General features: G+C 40.8%; 4 protein-coding genes across 4 annotated transcripts in view; 3 read left to right on the forward strand and 1 right to left on the reverse strand.

Moving 5' to 3' along the window:
* The window catches only part of LOC124337282 (histone H4-like), a 116,761-nt gene that overhangs the window by 24,488 nt on the left and 77,035 nt on the right, over positions 1-15,238 (forward strand). The window lies entirely within an intron of this gene.
* LOC124337167 (ADP-ribosylation factor-related protein 1-like) lies at positions 185-1,276 on the forward strand. Its single transcript, XM_046791252.1, has 6 exons — positions 185-358; positions 417-587; positions 652-684; positions 748-796; positions 855-1,026; positions 1,085-1,276. Exons 1-6 carry the CDS (start codon positions 266-268, stop codon positions 1,173-1,175), a joined length of 609 nt encoding a protein of 202 aa, XP_046647208.1. The 5' UTR covers positions 185-265; the 3' UTR covers positions 1,176-1,276.
* Positions 1,161-6,615, reverse strand: LOC124336865 (Fanconi anemia group D2 protein homolog). Its single transcript, XM_046790743.1, has 11 exons — positions 6,206-6,615; positions 5,996-6,144; positions 5,238-5,937; positions 4,605-5,175; positions 4,125-4,530; positions 3,801-4,055; positions 3,301-3,738; positions 3,035-3,238; positions 2,407-2,981; positions 2,237-2,342; positions 1,161-2,170 (listed from the first exon to the last, which is right to left on the reverse strand). Exons 1-11 carry the CDS (start codon positions 6,417-6,419, stop codon positions 1,364-1,366), a joined length of 4,425 nt encoding a protein of 1,474 aa, XP_046646699.1. The 5' UTR covers positions 6,420-6,615; the 3' UTR covers positions 1,161-1,363.
* On the forward strand, positions 6,688-13,894 carry LOC124336856 (HEAT repeat-containing protein 1-like). The gene is made up of 13 exons (XM_046790699.1): positions 6,688-6,890; positions 6,952-7,664; positions 7,723-8,042; positions 8,106-8,415; positions 8,479-8,667; positions 8,728-8,923; positions 8,995-9,290; positions 9,354-10,298; positions 10,361-10,633; positions 10,716-10,980; positions 11,050-12,007; positions 12,075-12,660; positions 12,728-13,894. The coding sequence occupies exons 1-13, from the start codon at positions 6,752-6,754 to the stop codon at positions 13,832-13,834; spliced, it is 6,297 nt and encodes a 2,098-aa protein (XP_046646655.1). The 5' UTR covers positions 6,688-6,751; the 3' UTR covers positions 13,835-13,894.

The following is a 15,238-nucleotide window of genomic DNA, read 5'->3' on the forward strand; positions in this document are numbered from 1 at the left end:
CTGATGTCATGCAAGAAGTTGCAACATTTTGTAAGAAACGAAAAAATAAAATAAAAATAAAATATGAAGATGAAATTTTTAAATGTATGACATTAAATATTTAAAATTTATTTTTTATACAACAGATCAATAATATTTTACTTTTAAAATAACAACACAAATATAGGCAACGCTTGTTGCTCTGCAGTACTGTCAGTACTCGTGGAAGGTCTGGCTGTCAAAACAAACTTTTGTCGTTGCCTCGTTGGGCATTCAAATTATTGGAATGTATCATCTTTTATCAGGGTTTTATAAATATTTATTTCAGTTAGACGAATATTATGTACTTATTTTGGGTCTCGATAACGCAGGGAAATCGGTAATGTAAATAAAGTTGTGGAATCAAATGCATAAATTAACGCTTCAAAATTATGTAGACGTATCTAGAAGCAGCAAAGACTCATTTCACGAAGAACTACAAGGCTCTTAATCCCAACAAAATTACCTCAACAGTGGGACTTAATATTGGAGTCATCGACACAGACGGCTGTAGTTTAAATTTCTGGGATTTAGGTGGCCAAGAAGAATTACAATCACTCTGGGACAAGGTGTTTTTAATGAATATATCTTTGGTTATACATAATTTTATATTTATTTTACTTGACCATTTAGTACTATGCTGAATCACATGCAGTAATCTATGTGGTATTTAAAATTAAAAAAATTATTATCTATTATTTGCTAAATATTTAAGTTCATATGATGTAGGTTGATGCTTTTGATCGTGACAGAATTGAAGAATCCAAAGCTGTGTTTGGTAATTTAAGGACCATTTTTATGCATGCATTTAGGAACTAATGATTTAATTCACATAGATAAAATGATTGCAAGTGAACTGCTGAAGGGTATTCCCTTGCTTGTTCTTGCAAACAAACAAGATCTTCAAGACAGTATGGGTGTACGTGAAGTGAAGCCCATATTCAATCAAAATGCCCACTTAATTGGCCAAAGAGACTGCATGGTTATGCCTGTTTCTGCTCTGAATGGGTGAGAATATTTTATAATTTTTTATTTGAATTTTTTTGTGACAAAGTTTTTATTTTAGGGATGGAGTGGATGAAGGAATCAAATGGCTTGTTCAGTGTGTTAAACGTAATAATGTAGTCCGACCGCCTAGGAACCAGAGTGATAACTGATAATTTGACATGCAAGAAATATTGATTACACATATTTTTATTTATTCGAAAACTTTCGAAAATTCCCTTAAGAAAACAAAAAATACATGAAGAGAAATTTTTCTGAATTCATAAAAATATTGATGAAATGGAAACTTAAAGGTAAAAAACCACTCGAAATACTTCCAAGGGAAACCAAATTAACCGGTTTAGTATTCGCGACTGCGGGAATCCGAATCAGTAACAGCTTCCGGAGCGATCTCTCTCATAACGGTTACATTATCGTCCTCTTCTTCATCAGTATCCTCTACTTCTGAAGACGAATCGCTCTCTGATTGTCGCCCATCATCGGATTCTTCTACACTCCGTTGGCTGAGGATCTCCTGACCTTTAAGATTTTTGTTCTTCAGATGTCCAATCCAGAAAGCTTCGGCGCATCCATGGGCGGCCAACATGTGTTTAACCCTGTAGAAAAGTGCTTCTCGAATTCTAGTCATGGCTGGAATGTTGGCAGCTAGGGTCTGATCACTCGATATCTTGGCGTGATTGCACACGTTTTGTAGCGTCCGCGTACTCTTCTGTAAATTTTTCAGCAATTCTTGCGATTCCTCCTTGATGTTTTTGAACTCTTTGTCGAGCAAGGGCATGGCAGACTTGTAAAATACCTCAATTACAGAACGGCCGTACTTTAGGCAAGAAATAAGAATGCTTCGTTTGTCGTTAGTTTTGACTGTTTCGACCAATTGGTTCAGGAGACTCACTACTTTCTCCCATGTCTTAAACGTTGCCTTTACTGATCTTGGAGTTGCAGCAGGACTCGGGATTTTCTTGACATTCTCAACCAAAGCGATGAATGAAGCCCGGAAGTAGAAACTGAATGTAGCTTTGTTGCAAGTACGGAAAGATTCCGATTCAGAGCTACCTTCCTTTTCACCTGATGCGAGTACCTCTGCCATGGCATTACTAATGATGTCTTCCAGTTTCGCGAAAATATTAGGAACATGAAGTAAGTAAATCTAAAAAAGAACAACATCAATCATTATGTTTCTCGTTTTCCCCCCTCGTTCAACCTGAATTCTTACCTGAAGTAAAGACTCAATGTCTCGGTTGAACTTTTGTCCTTTGTGCGATTCTCCATCCCTATCATTCCAGCTACGCTTCAGATAACCTTCTGCCACCGTCGCCAGTCTGTGAATGCAAAAATTTGGGAGCAATTAGTAAAGTTCAAAACGGCACTTTAGAGAACTGTTACCGTTCAGAAAGTTCCGGATCAGGGCGGAGGTTGTAAAGGGTGACCAAAAATTGAACGTGTTCAATGGCGCAGGCAAACGAAGTAATCGAAGTGGAAAATTTCTCAATATAATCAAAGGAAGAAGCATGAAGCTGATCCACATCGGCAGTTTTGGCGGTATCAAGTACGCGAATGGCTATGGATCTTAGAGCATCTTCTAGTAAGGTCGCCCCTGTTGACTTTTGGAACTCGTGCCACGACAAAATCCGATTCAGAATGCGAAAAATCAACGTGTAGCTATTGCCGAGTTTTTGAGCAAGTTCGCTGTACATTTCCGGTCCATCTAGCATCCCATCGCTCATTTCGATCAGTTGCTGGAAGTAGCCCGAAATGGCCTCCACGTGGAGCAGGAGTCGCCTAATCAGTGATACGCTCCGCTTAGCTACCTCCATCGGTTTATAGAGATCTAGCATGAGGAAGGATTCATTTTCGGAATTGTCTTGTTTCATCGGGAAGCGTCGCTTTGGAGCTGAAGTCAAGAGTTTGTGCTCTAATTTGGCGGACAAATCACCCAATAACCATTCGAGATCTGTTGGCTGTAAGAAAAACGTTTGATGCTATGTTTTCCTAAATAAGCGTATTGTAGTACCTTTAATGCGACGGGCGATTCTTCTGCAGTTAGCTCAAGCGCGGAAGATAATAACACAAAAGCGGATAAGTCAAGCTCGCGGAAATGAATAGGATACGTTGAAACGACCGCTTCTGGTTGACCGACTTTGGCGGGTTGTGACGGTATAAAGTCCAATTTTGAAACTTGACAGACCGAAGCTCGAGGTGTGCTGTGTAAAACGGACTAGAAAAAATAAACATAGTCTTAGTTATCAATTGATGGCAATGTCAATGGGGGAAAAAAACCTTGTTCGGTGTGGTCAGAGTAGTGTTGTTATTCACGTTGGCTTTCTTGAGTCCTTTGCCTTTACCTCCTCCTTTCTTCCCAGCGGCTGCCTTTTTCTTTGTACCAGCTTTACCCTTTCCCTTCTCCTTCAAAGCGCGAATGGGCTCGCCCATGAATACTGATTGAGGAGGCATGAAGGATGTGTTTTGAGCTAGAGCTCGGTAGAATTTCCCTTTGAGATCTACGAGGTCTCGCAGACGATGGATCACTTTAGCACGCATATGTTTCGAGCGGGCAAAAGTGTTGATGACTTCGATGAACCAATTGATGCCGTAAAAGTAGCAACGACAAACGACGTCCTTGTCAGATTGAGGCATGGTGTTGAAATCGTTCATTACTTCATCCACCGGAAGACAGACGGCACATCCCACTAGAGCATCAATATCTTCCAGACTTGCCTGATGAAAGCAAAGAGAAAAATCAATAAGAGATTTTGACTTTTGAATTAAAAACTACGAACCTCCTCATAAGAATCGATGGTGTTTCGGAGAAGTCTAAAATGAGACATCAACGTGGTAAGCGAAGGCTCATTAGCGCTCTCTCGATCTCGTTTATCCCTGCGAATTTGTTCTTTAATCGCCATGGGAGCGATGTTCAAAAACACCAACGTGATTTCCGGTGAATCTTCCTCAACGGTGTCTAAACCATATAGTAGAGACAGTGGAATATGAAAGATATCGATCTTCTGCTCCTTCTCGTCCACTACAAAGTGTTCCTGAATAAAAACAAAAATTGGCTTTAAAAACTAGCTTTTAAATGCATCGTTATTAATGCCGGATAACACCTGAAACTTATCGAACACGCCTTCATAGAGGTAGCTATGAAGGGAAGGATGGATGTCGTACATCAACGAAGTGCTGGCCATTTCGTCCATGAAGAGAGCAGTAACTTCAGGGACGTGCTTTGTGGAGGCATTCACTATGTCGATGATGGCTTTGGCTTGCGACAAGCGTTGATCGCTTTGAAGCACACCGTTGCGGCCTGAATCATTAATGGTTAATGACGAGGTTGATTGGCTCGCCTGGCCATCTCCACTAATTTCGCCAACGAGTTCTGGGTTTGCCAACACGTGAATAAGGGCAACGGAACCCAGGACTCCCATTCTTTGATATTCTACTTGTTTCCCCGCTAGCTGCTTCTTGATAATCATTAAAAGTTCGCTTTGGATAGCGGCGCTGAATGAGGCTAACCTGCAATTGGAATCGATTGAAGTTAATTTTTATCGCCAAGTTAAAAAAAAAAAGAGGTTTTCAATCTATATTACCTAGTTTTCGCTTCATCATTCATTGAAAATCCATAAGCCATTTTGGCTAAGAGTTCCATAACCCGTTTCACCTGAGGGAGCGCCATATACTCAATATACTCAAGAAGAGAAACAATAAAGGCTGAGAAGCGAACCAAATGTTCCCAACTTGTTTCAGCCAATTCTTGCAAAACTATTAAAGCAGCTTTAGCAGGGCTGTCATTGGAAGACGCTCGATCACCTGAGCAACTGACGTATTGAATCAGCGCTTGTACCACTTCTTGCTGATAAAACTCGTCGAAATGGATAAACATTTCCTGAAACAACATTGATCCATATTGGGCCACTAATGGGTCAGCACTCAGGATCAAATTATCAGCAATTGCGCACAGTTGTTCAAAGTAGTTCTTTAGGACGCAATCGTAAAGCTTGAATGTTTCCTTCACTAGTTCTGTTGTTAGCGTCTCCATTCGAATTTTCTTTCGAATCAACAGCTCAACTTCGAGTCGTCGTCCGGTTATTTTGTGCAGAATCACTAACACAAGAAGATCCACGGAAAATAATTGTCTGGCATCCGTTTTCGATTGAATTTCTGGAAGAATTAATACGTTGAAATCGGAAATCTTAAATGAAAATGTATAAAACTTAGTATACCTTTTATCCAAGTATCAGACAATGATTTTGAACCAATCATAGAGATTTGAAGCGATTCCATCGATAAGGAAATACAATCGGTGACAGTCTCTTTGGAAATTCGTTCATGGCGCTTTTTGAAGGTTTTGTCAAAATGCAGTCCAACTTCTTGAATGATGCTGAGCGCTTCATCCGCTTGTATTCGTTTGAACACAAATGAAAGAAGGATCGGAACAGTTTCGAGTGGAACAGTTGGTAATCTCTTGACGACTTTAAGTCGAATTTCGCTTGCTTCACTAACGGGGAGGCTTAAATCACCGAGGACATCTAGAATGGCTGCCGTCAGTGAGTTGTTTGTTTCGTCCAGCATCCCACAAAGAACAAATGCGACTCGAATATTCTCCTTGTCTCCTACCACACTTGGTAAACAAGATATGATTTCTTTTTTTATTGTCGAGGAGGATGTGTTCAGAAGATCCAACAACGTGTCAACGACATGTACCGGTTCCACAATCCGATTTAACCAGGCAATTTGTGAAAGAATCAATGAAGGAAGATTGACTTCAGTAGCTGATGGTCTTTCTTCTTGAGTTGCTTTAGTAAATCTTTTCAATATGGCAGTCATTAACTTTGGCTGAATTTCATCCATTTGCAGTAGCATTCGTACAAGAGAATCCTGAGGTAAAGATATGGCATTGCTAGTCTCTTGTCCCGATGAATTCTAAACAGAAAGCAGGGAGTAAATTAAAAGGATTAACAAAATATACATGTTAATTTACCTCTGTCAAATGCAATGCCTTTATGAAGTTGTTCCTTTCGTTGAAAAAAGTTTCACATTCATTTACAAAAAATTCCACACTTCTTGGATAGTGAACACTAGCCACGAGGTGTTCTCGCAAATTCTGTTGGAACTCAAATGGCTGGACACCTAATAAAAACAAATTAGTCCTGTTACGTCAGAAAAGTTCATGCAGCAGCAAATGACAAACTCAGTAAATTTGGTAAGTTTCCAGTCCTTGGATGAAAACCAGCTTCAGTTAATGCATTAATAAAATCATCAGGTCCTGTAGCAACATCTTCTATGTTATTTTCCTTTCTCTTTTTAGTTTTGGGTGGAGGTAATGATGCTAATGTATCATCGTCTTCATCATCAGAATCTAACATCATCGTAGCCCTTTTTCTTGCCACATTACTTCGATTCATTTTTGACCACCTATTTGTCTACTTCAGATATGCACAAAATGAAGGACAGTCTTTTCACCGATGTCAGTGATAATTAAGTTTGCAGTATTGGATTTACTGAACCAAGCTAACAGTCATGAGGAAAACTCAGCACGTCGGTTTATGTTTTGCAATACTTTTCTCGTATCTTTCCCGCCTGCTATTCTGATAAGTAAGTCGCCCTCTACATTTTCATTAAAAAAAACAAAAGCGCATCAACTTTTTTCGTCTGCTCTTTCTTGCATTGGACTGTCACACGTGGTTGTTGGTTGTAACGCTTTTTTGGTGTACGAAATTATTAATGAAAATTTAAAATGACAAGTTTATCACGTCAACTTCGAAAGCTCGCAGCTCCTCAGACTTCTCTCCTAAAACTCGACAAAAAGAAACCTTCGCTCCTTTTTGATCCTCTTGAAGCAGCAAATTTAGACAGAGATGCAGTTTACGAAATCGGTAGGTTTATTCCCGGTGAAATTTTTTGAACATATGGTTGATTTCATAATTTATTTTACAGGATTGTCTGGTCTTGAAGACCTGGAGAAATTGGACATTAGGTTCAGAGAGTTTCGTAATTCTCTGTACTCTCTCACTTCCAAACAGTTTGAGCGGTCAGTCCATACAGTTGCCGTTAATGCTAAAATCAATGAAGAAATTGAAAGGTTCCTAGTTCTTTTATCTCCCTATTTCACCCTGAGGAGTTCACAGAAAGCACTGGAGTGGCTTGTTAATCGCTATCACATCCATCAGTTTAACATCAATGCCTTAATTATGTGTGTGTTGCCTTTTCATGACACAAACATTTTTGTTCGTGCTATTCAATTGATTGGATTGAAGAATCAGTTTGGTCAATGGAACTGGCTTCGTCCCCTTCAAAAACCAGGAGTTCCGTTGCCAAAAAACACACTTTTGAATCGTTGTGTTAAAGATTTGGGACTCATCAAACTCATTTGTGCAAATTTGGAGAAAGCCATTACGATTCACTCGGAAAAACCATCCGTCCTGAACATTTACATTGCATTTTTCACCACGACAATGATTGGTATGGTGGAGCAGTCAAACGGAATCAGCGAAGAGCAATTAGCTATTCTCCTCCCATCTCTTCTAAATGGACTTGTGAGCAAGTTTGCCGATCTTATCGCTGGCTGCTACATGATAATCGCTCAACTGAATAGGAAAGCAAATTTGAATCAAAGAGTTGTTGAAGATTTGGCTCTATGCATTTTAAAAGTATAAATAAAATATTTATTGTTTTAAATAATTTTGCTAACAATGTTTTTTTTTGTAGGGCATGATTCCTGCTTTATCTTCTGAAGCAATAACGCTGCTTATCGTGTTATGGGATAAACAAAAGGACCGCGTTTTCAACGTCAATCACATGCGAAACTGCATCGAATTTCTTAAATCAAATGCAGAATTCCTTCCATCGATTGGAATTCTTGCCTCTTGTTATCAGGTGTCTTCTTTTGTATCGCCAGTGATACAAGGTTTTGTTATGGAACTAGGAATGGCGGTTAAAGACTCCCGCTTCAACAAACTTTCTCAGTTTTTAACAAAATTGGTCGAAGAAGTTCGTTTTATCGGAAAGGACCCAATCATTATTGTCAAGTATACAGCCTTTTTATCAATTAATTAACATCTAAGTTTTTGCTAATTTATTCCTTTATTTAGATCTTTTGTTATTGGATACTTGGAAGCTATAGACAAGATTGAAGCATCTCAAAAACTGAAGCTCCAAATAGTGATCTCTGCTGTACTTGATCGTCTTGAGAAACAATATCCGATTGATTTTGAAAAAGCTCTTCATCTAGCGATGATTGAAAATGCAGAGAATGAAATCCGCAAAGAAGAACTAGGCAAATTGTTAGGGGCAAGTTGGGATGTGGAACACACATCACTCTTTCTGAAATTGAATCACAATTCAGCTCAAGTCAGACTAGAGGCTATTCGATCAGTGGTTCAGGCAATACACCAAAAAAAGGTATGAAGATAGACTTTTGATGACCATTACAATATTTTAGAAATATTATGTTTTTCTTTTCAGATACGCAATATGAGTTTTGCCGTCTCCAGTATTGTTGAGAGACTCACCGACAGCGACGCACAGGTGGTTAGTGAAGTACTTCTCCTTGGAAAAACTCTACTCACTATCCTTCCAAGCGATAGGCAGTTTTCTATATTACTGGCTGCTCTTGGTAATGGTCAACCACAATACAGTGAAAACTGGAATTCAGTAAGCAGATGTAATAATAATGATCTGATTAAGTGATAATTTTCTTTTCCTTCTCGATAGGTTCGTCTTGAGCTGATCAAGTTGCTCGGCAGCAAAGTTTGTGTCGACAAGCTAAGTGAAGATGAGTTAGTTGAACTCTTCTTGGCACTCTTACCTTTCCTCTTTGCCACCAATACTGCTGATTTGACATTAACGAAGGCAATCGTCGCATCAGATTTAAAAACGCATTCTCCGATGCTACAAGTTCTTGCCACAAGTAAGTGAATCATTTGATAATTTTCAAAATCACACCATTAACATTCGAAAACCATTTTTTTTCCCGTGCAGAAATTAATTCCCAACAGAGAAACAATGACAGCAAATTGCCAAAGATCGAACTCTCCGCCAGCAGCCTGCACGAAGCCTTGCGCCAAGTCAAGCCGTTTTCCAATGAACAGTTAAACATTAAGGTGTTTCAACGAATGCTGGATTGCATTAGGGATTCATCGACACATTCATCGCTATCTCTCCCGGTTATTTTTGTCGTCGCTGCGCTCATCCAAGGCGAGTCGGAGTTATTGAAAGCCACTAAAATGGCTACTCGTTTTGTTGACGTTCTTTTTGGGATGATAGAAAGCGCTAGGGTATTTTAATTATTTTTTGTTCAAAGTTGTCCGGATTCATTAATTCTTCATTTATTTCTTTAGGTGAAGCGGAAATACAAAGAAGAGGGGAAACAAGGAAATACGCGAATTCACGCGATGCTTCTTCAGGCTCGTGGTGGATCAATAGCTCATGACGCACTAATCTATGGTGCCATGGAAGTATTTGCCGCTCTTACAATTGAATACTCGAAAATGGAAGGACAACAGTGGGCGGCCCTGGCCAATACGGATGATCCTGCCGATGCCAGCATGCTGTTCCTGCTGAGTTTGTTTCGATTCTTGGTGTTTGGACTGACGTCAGGTTCATCCGCACTGTTCCAGACATCCTTTCAGACCTTTTTTGGTAAAATGATACAAACAAAGAGCAGACTGTTCTTTCTCAGCCTCGTATGGAACAGTCCGCATGCGGATGATTCGCTGAAGGTAGTTGCGTTAAAAATGGGCGCGATATACCTAGAACAGGACCCTACCAGAAACACTTGGGCTATCGAATACAACTCGTCTGTCGTCCCCCAACTTCTTTGCTGCTTGACGTCACCGAACTCTCACATCCGGGAGCATGCTTTGGCCATTTTCAAAGTACTTGCATCATCTTTCTCAACCTCGACGAAAACCTACGGCCCGCTTATCGTAGAGTTCCATGAATCAGCGGAAGAAATGAAAATTGACGAAGAGCAAGTTAAAGTCGTTGTGTCTAGGCATTTATCTAAAAAGGCTGCTTTACCATCATCAACGGCATTGTTCAAGTTGATCGTCTCCGCAGAAGTTCCCGACTACGTTAAACAAGGACTGTTGAAGGCCCTTGAGCAAGTGAACTCTACAAGCATTTTGACGGACTTGCTGCCTCTGATTGTTGAATTAATTAACAAAATGGACTCACCGCTCGGAGTAATTCAATCGAATGTTCTGACTATGCTTTTGGAAAGATTCAATCCCGTAACAGCTCCACTTATCGCCACAAATGAAGGATGGAACTGTTTCCAGAAGGTACAAGTTGTTTTTAAGATTTAAAATGTCCATCAATTATAACATTTAATCATTTTTATTAGGCACTTCGTTCACCTACTAATGCCATCATTACAGGAGAGGAAGTATTTCTGTCCCCTCAGGATATCATCATCGAGGTCATAACCAAAGACTTTTTCAAAGCTCTGCCTTCTCAGCCCATCAAACTGAAGATTTTTGATGAGCTATTAGAAATCATCATAAACACCGACAAAACCGTTACAGCTAGACAAGCACGAAGAGCGTTAAAACGAATTTCGTTCGACGCCACATTGTTGATCACACAACTTCAATTCAAGTCCCAGCCCAGCGAACCGGTAATTTTAGAAATCATTAGTAAATTTGGTCTAACCTTTAAACAAAAATCATTTAACCGAAAAAATTATTCTTTTTTATCAGACGGGAATAAAAGGAAAGGAACTTAGAGGACGTCGCCCACGCCAACCCTCGTTGAGACCTAGCCAGTGTCTTCTTTGGAACCGAATTCTGGCCGTGCTGGAAATGCTGCAAGTCAAGAGAGAGATTTCTAAGATTCATTTGCTCATTGCTCCCCTGTTTGATTTGCTGAAAATTTGTCTGGACGAGGAAGAGCAAGTTTCATTGGAATACTCAAAGCAGTTGATCCTTTCGTGTCTGCTGAGCTGTTGTCAAAAACTTTCTCCAGGTCTGTAAAAAATTTTTAATTTTCTTTGTGTCATGTGCTAATTTCTTTCTGGCTTATTTATTTAAATAGGAGATAGCGTGAAACTAGCCTCTGAATTCAACACTGGATTGATTGTACAGTGCATCCGTGTCTCGAACAATCCGCAGACACACCACCAGGCCTTACTATTGCTTTCTTTGGCTGCCCAGCTTTTCCCAAGCCACGTCTTGCACAACATTATGGCCATTTTCACTTTCATGGGTACATCCGTTTTGCGTCAGGACGATGCTTACAGCTTCCAGGTGATAGCGAAAACCCTCGAATCCGTCATACCAACGCTCATCGAGGCTTCGATGAAAACGGCAGTAGAACCAGTTGTGACGACTGTCATTCACGTGTTTGCTGACGCTCTTCCGGAAGTCCCAGAGCACCGAAGAATTCCCGTTTTTGACAAGCTGTTGACGACGTTGGATCCAGAAATTTATTTGTGGCTGGCACCTACACTCATCCTGTCGAACATGGCCACTCAAGGATCACGTCTGGGAAGAGGATTGGTCAAAGAAGATGATAAAGACCGAATCGTTCCTGATGTAGAGTTCTCTCTGAATGTCTGTCACTTGTACAAGCCACAAGTTCAACTGAACGCATGCATCCGTATGATTGAGTACTTGCAATCGTTGCCAGTCGAGAAAGACGAACGACGTCGGCTGACAAGAAACGAAGACAAGGATATGACGGAAGGAAGCACACCTTTCAGTCTCGACGTTCACAGCACTCGTCAACTGTGCCACTTCAAGTTACTGCTGGTCAATTTCATTTCGACGCTCCTTTCATCTAATCGATTAGTCGCCCAGCTGGTGGAGTTGGATGACTCGGAGAAGCCATCATTAGAGAAACTCTACCAGAAACTAGTTGAAACGGCTTTGGAGTACACTCAGTCCGTGTCGCGTCAAGTGGATCTTCCACTCAAAGTAACCTCGGCCGAACAGGGTCCGAACCCGAAATTTTGGCGAGCTTTATTGCATCGTTCCTATGACGTCATTGACCGGTATTGTGTATTTTTAATTGAATGTTTTTTTTGTGTAATACTGACGGCATCTTTTTTCTATTTTCAGGATTAATAGTTTACTACCCCGCACCATGTTCATCTCCGTGGTGCACACTTTACTGTCCCACCCTATTCCATCGATTCGACGTCGTGCCATGGAACTCCTCAGCGCAAAATTGCAGCACCAGTCGAACTTCTTCGCTGTGACCCAGGATCAATCGGTGCTTCTGCAGTTGATCCCTTCATTGACCGCCATCGCCAGCGGACAAGGATCGAACGAAGAGGAAGCCCTGAATCAACAAACGGCTTTTTTCACCCTCAAATTGTTGTGCCGCTGCATGGGGCCGTCGGCCAGCTCTTCATTCCGCCCAGTTTTGGATGTCGTGGTTGAAACTATTTCACCGAGTAAAACAACTTCGTCCACTGTCCTGGCGTCGGCATTCCTCTGCTTGGCTGAGCTTATTCAAAATATGGGCGTACAGTCTCTACCACATCTTCCACGCTACGGTGCCAACATTGTTTCCCGCTTAGGAGATATCTCCAGCATCGAAAGCCACGACCTGCTGTTGCTCAGCGTCGTAACGGCCGTTTACAAACTGGTCGAAACTTTACCCCAGTTTCTTGTTCCCTATCTGCCTCCCATTCTGAAACAGGTAAAGCCACCTTTTAAAACATTTTTATAGTATGCCTTTTCTAATGCGATTTGATTTTTAATCCTAGATTTGCTACCTATCAGCCAAACAACCCGTTACAGAAAAACCATCACAATTGCAATCGCGGCTTCAAAGTATTCGGCACTCCCTAGCAACGGCCAGTGTACCTCGGTCGTTAGTGAATAGCGTCACTCAAGTATACGCCGAGGTGACCATGATCGAAAGCGGAACTTTTGTTCCGACACTTTCCATTGCTCCTTTGATGTCGATCCTGTCTGAAAGTTTTGCTGCCATGAGCTCCGAAGAGTTGACTATTCAACTTCCCGCTTTGACGAATTTCTTCATCAAGGCGTTAGATACTCGATCGTCCCTGAGTGTTCAAAAAGCAACTATTGAACAGATGAATGCTGCGGAAGAGCCTGTCGTCTCGGCTCTAGTGTCCCTGGTACTTAAACTCTCAGAGGCCAGTTTCCGGCCTCTATTCTTCCAGCTGTACGACTGGGCTACCCGGGTTACGGATATGAGGAAAGAGCGTCTCGTTACGTTCTACAACTTGACGATGCAGATTGCCGAAAAATTGAAGGGTCTCTTTGTCGTCTTTGCCGGCCACTTTATCCGGAATGCAGCCCAGGTGATTATCGACACCAACTTCACTCAGAAGGGATCCTTACCATTCAAGGGACCCCATGCCGAAGGGAACACGTTGATGCTACTCGAATACGTGCTGCGATGCCTGTACCGTGTTTGCTTGCACGATAACGAGAATTTCATCAACAAGGAACGATTTGAAACTCTCATGGAGCCTTTGGTGGATCAGCTCGAAAATCAGCTAGGAGAAGATGATGTCGTCAACCGACGTGTCAAGGATCTCCTCGTCCCACTGCTGGCTCAGATGGCAGTTGCTGCCAGCGATGACTACCTGTGGAAGGCACTTCACTACCAGTTGCTGCTGAAGACGAGAAGCAACTCGCCTCACGTTCGACTGGGATCGCTTAGTGGGTTGTCGGCGCTCGTCGAGAAACTAGGGGAGGATTATTTGGCTTTATTACCGGAAGCCATCCCCTTCTTGGCGGAATTGCTTGAAGATGATGTCAACGAAGTGGAAGTAGCTGCTCAGACGACGATCGCCAATATGGAGAACATGCTTGGAGAACCACTGCAGAAATATTTCTAAAATCATCTGCATTTGTATGCTACAAACCGTAGAGCTCGAATAAAGATTGTTTCTACCCTAGAAATAATTTTACGTACTCCTCTTTTGAGAATGATTTGGATTGCCAATTTTATCAAGTAAGATTTTAAATTTCTCTTTCATTTTTATCAGCTTATTTAACTTCAACGCAGCGATTATTAGTTTGGGATCTGACCATGGCTATATCGTCTCGAAACAGTTTGCATTTAATTTTCAGTAGGCATCAAGCCAGCAAGTAGCCTAAGTAGCAGTATTATATTTAGTTAGCTAATCAATATTCCTTATTTTGTGTTTGTGTCGTGAGTGTGAAAAGGGTATTATGAGAGGTGCTGTGAAAGAGTTTGAAAGTGACAAAAGTACAATTGGCATTGTTAGGTTCGAAACATAGACGCCTAATCGACGTTAATCGCTATATTTAATGAATTAATTGTACACAATTAGAAAAATGCATGAGAAGATTTTTTATATTAATCAGGGTACCAAGCTACAACTTTGATCTAGGATTCCGACGGATTACAAACACACATCAATAAAATCATTTTTCTAAAAACATAAGCTGAAATCAATCCTTAATTTGGCTAAATTAACGCCGTGGGTGTTTCCCAGCCTTCTGTTAGTTAGCCCCACCAAAGAAACGAAACTGAGAGCTTTAGCCTGTGTGATGGCTCACTTACTCTCTACGGTACTATAGGGTAAAGCACTTTCCTTCTCTTTGGAGGAATGTGAAAATTTTCCAAATATTTATTCACTTTTCGCTGAACTTTTTCACGGTGGTTATCGTCTAAATGTGAGAGCATAGGTTTTACAGCTTTCTCTCCTCCATGCAGCGCAAACGAATATATAAAGTTATCAACTTTTTTACCGTCATCAACATGAAGTAACAGCTTTTTCACCGCACTGGAACCTAGTTTCTGATAGACACTTTTTAAGAACTTGTCCATCATTCTGATGTAGTCTTCCTCGACCTCATAACGAAATAGCCCATACCAAATGCTTTTACTTTTCTCTGATTTATGTAAGGCCGTAATGTGTTGGATAAACTGTTGGAGTTGATTTTCATTACTGTAATTGACCATAAAAGCTAATGTATTCAATATTGTTTCTGACTGGTCACACGGAATTAACCAGCTGGGATTTTGAAATAGTTGTTCGATTAATCCAAATGCATGTTCTTGAATATATTGCCGAATTCCTTGTTGGATCACTTCTGGTAATTGAGCTATCAATTCATCAACATCTTTCTTCCACCATATAGCGTTTGAATAGCGTGGGTCTTCGTCGACGATATGAAATAAAAGAGTTTTAGCGGCATCAACGCCAAAAGTTTCCGTGTTCTCCGACACGTGTTTTATTATTTTGTTCGTTACTAGGTCGTTTTCAAATACG

This window comes from Daphnia pulicaria, chromosome 4, assembly GCF_021234035.1.
Source record: "Daphnia pulicaria isolate SC F1-1A chromosome 4, SC_F0-13Bv2, whole genome shotgun sequence".
Lineage (NCBI taxonomy): Eukaryota > Metazoa > Arthropoda > Branchiopoda > Diplostraca > Daphniidae > Daphnia > Daphnia pulicaria.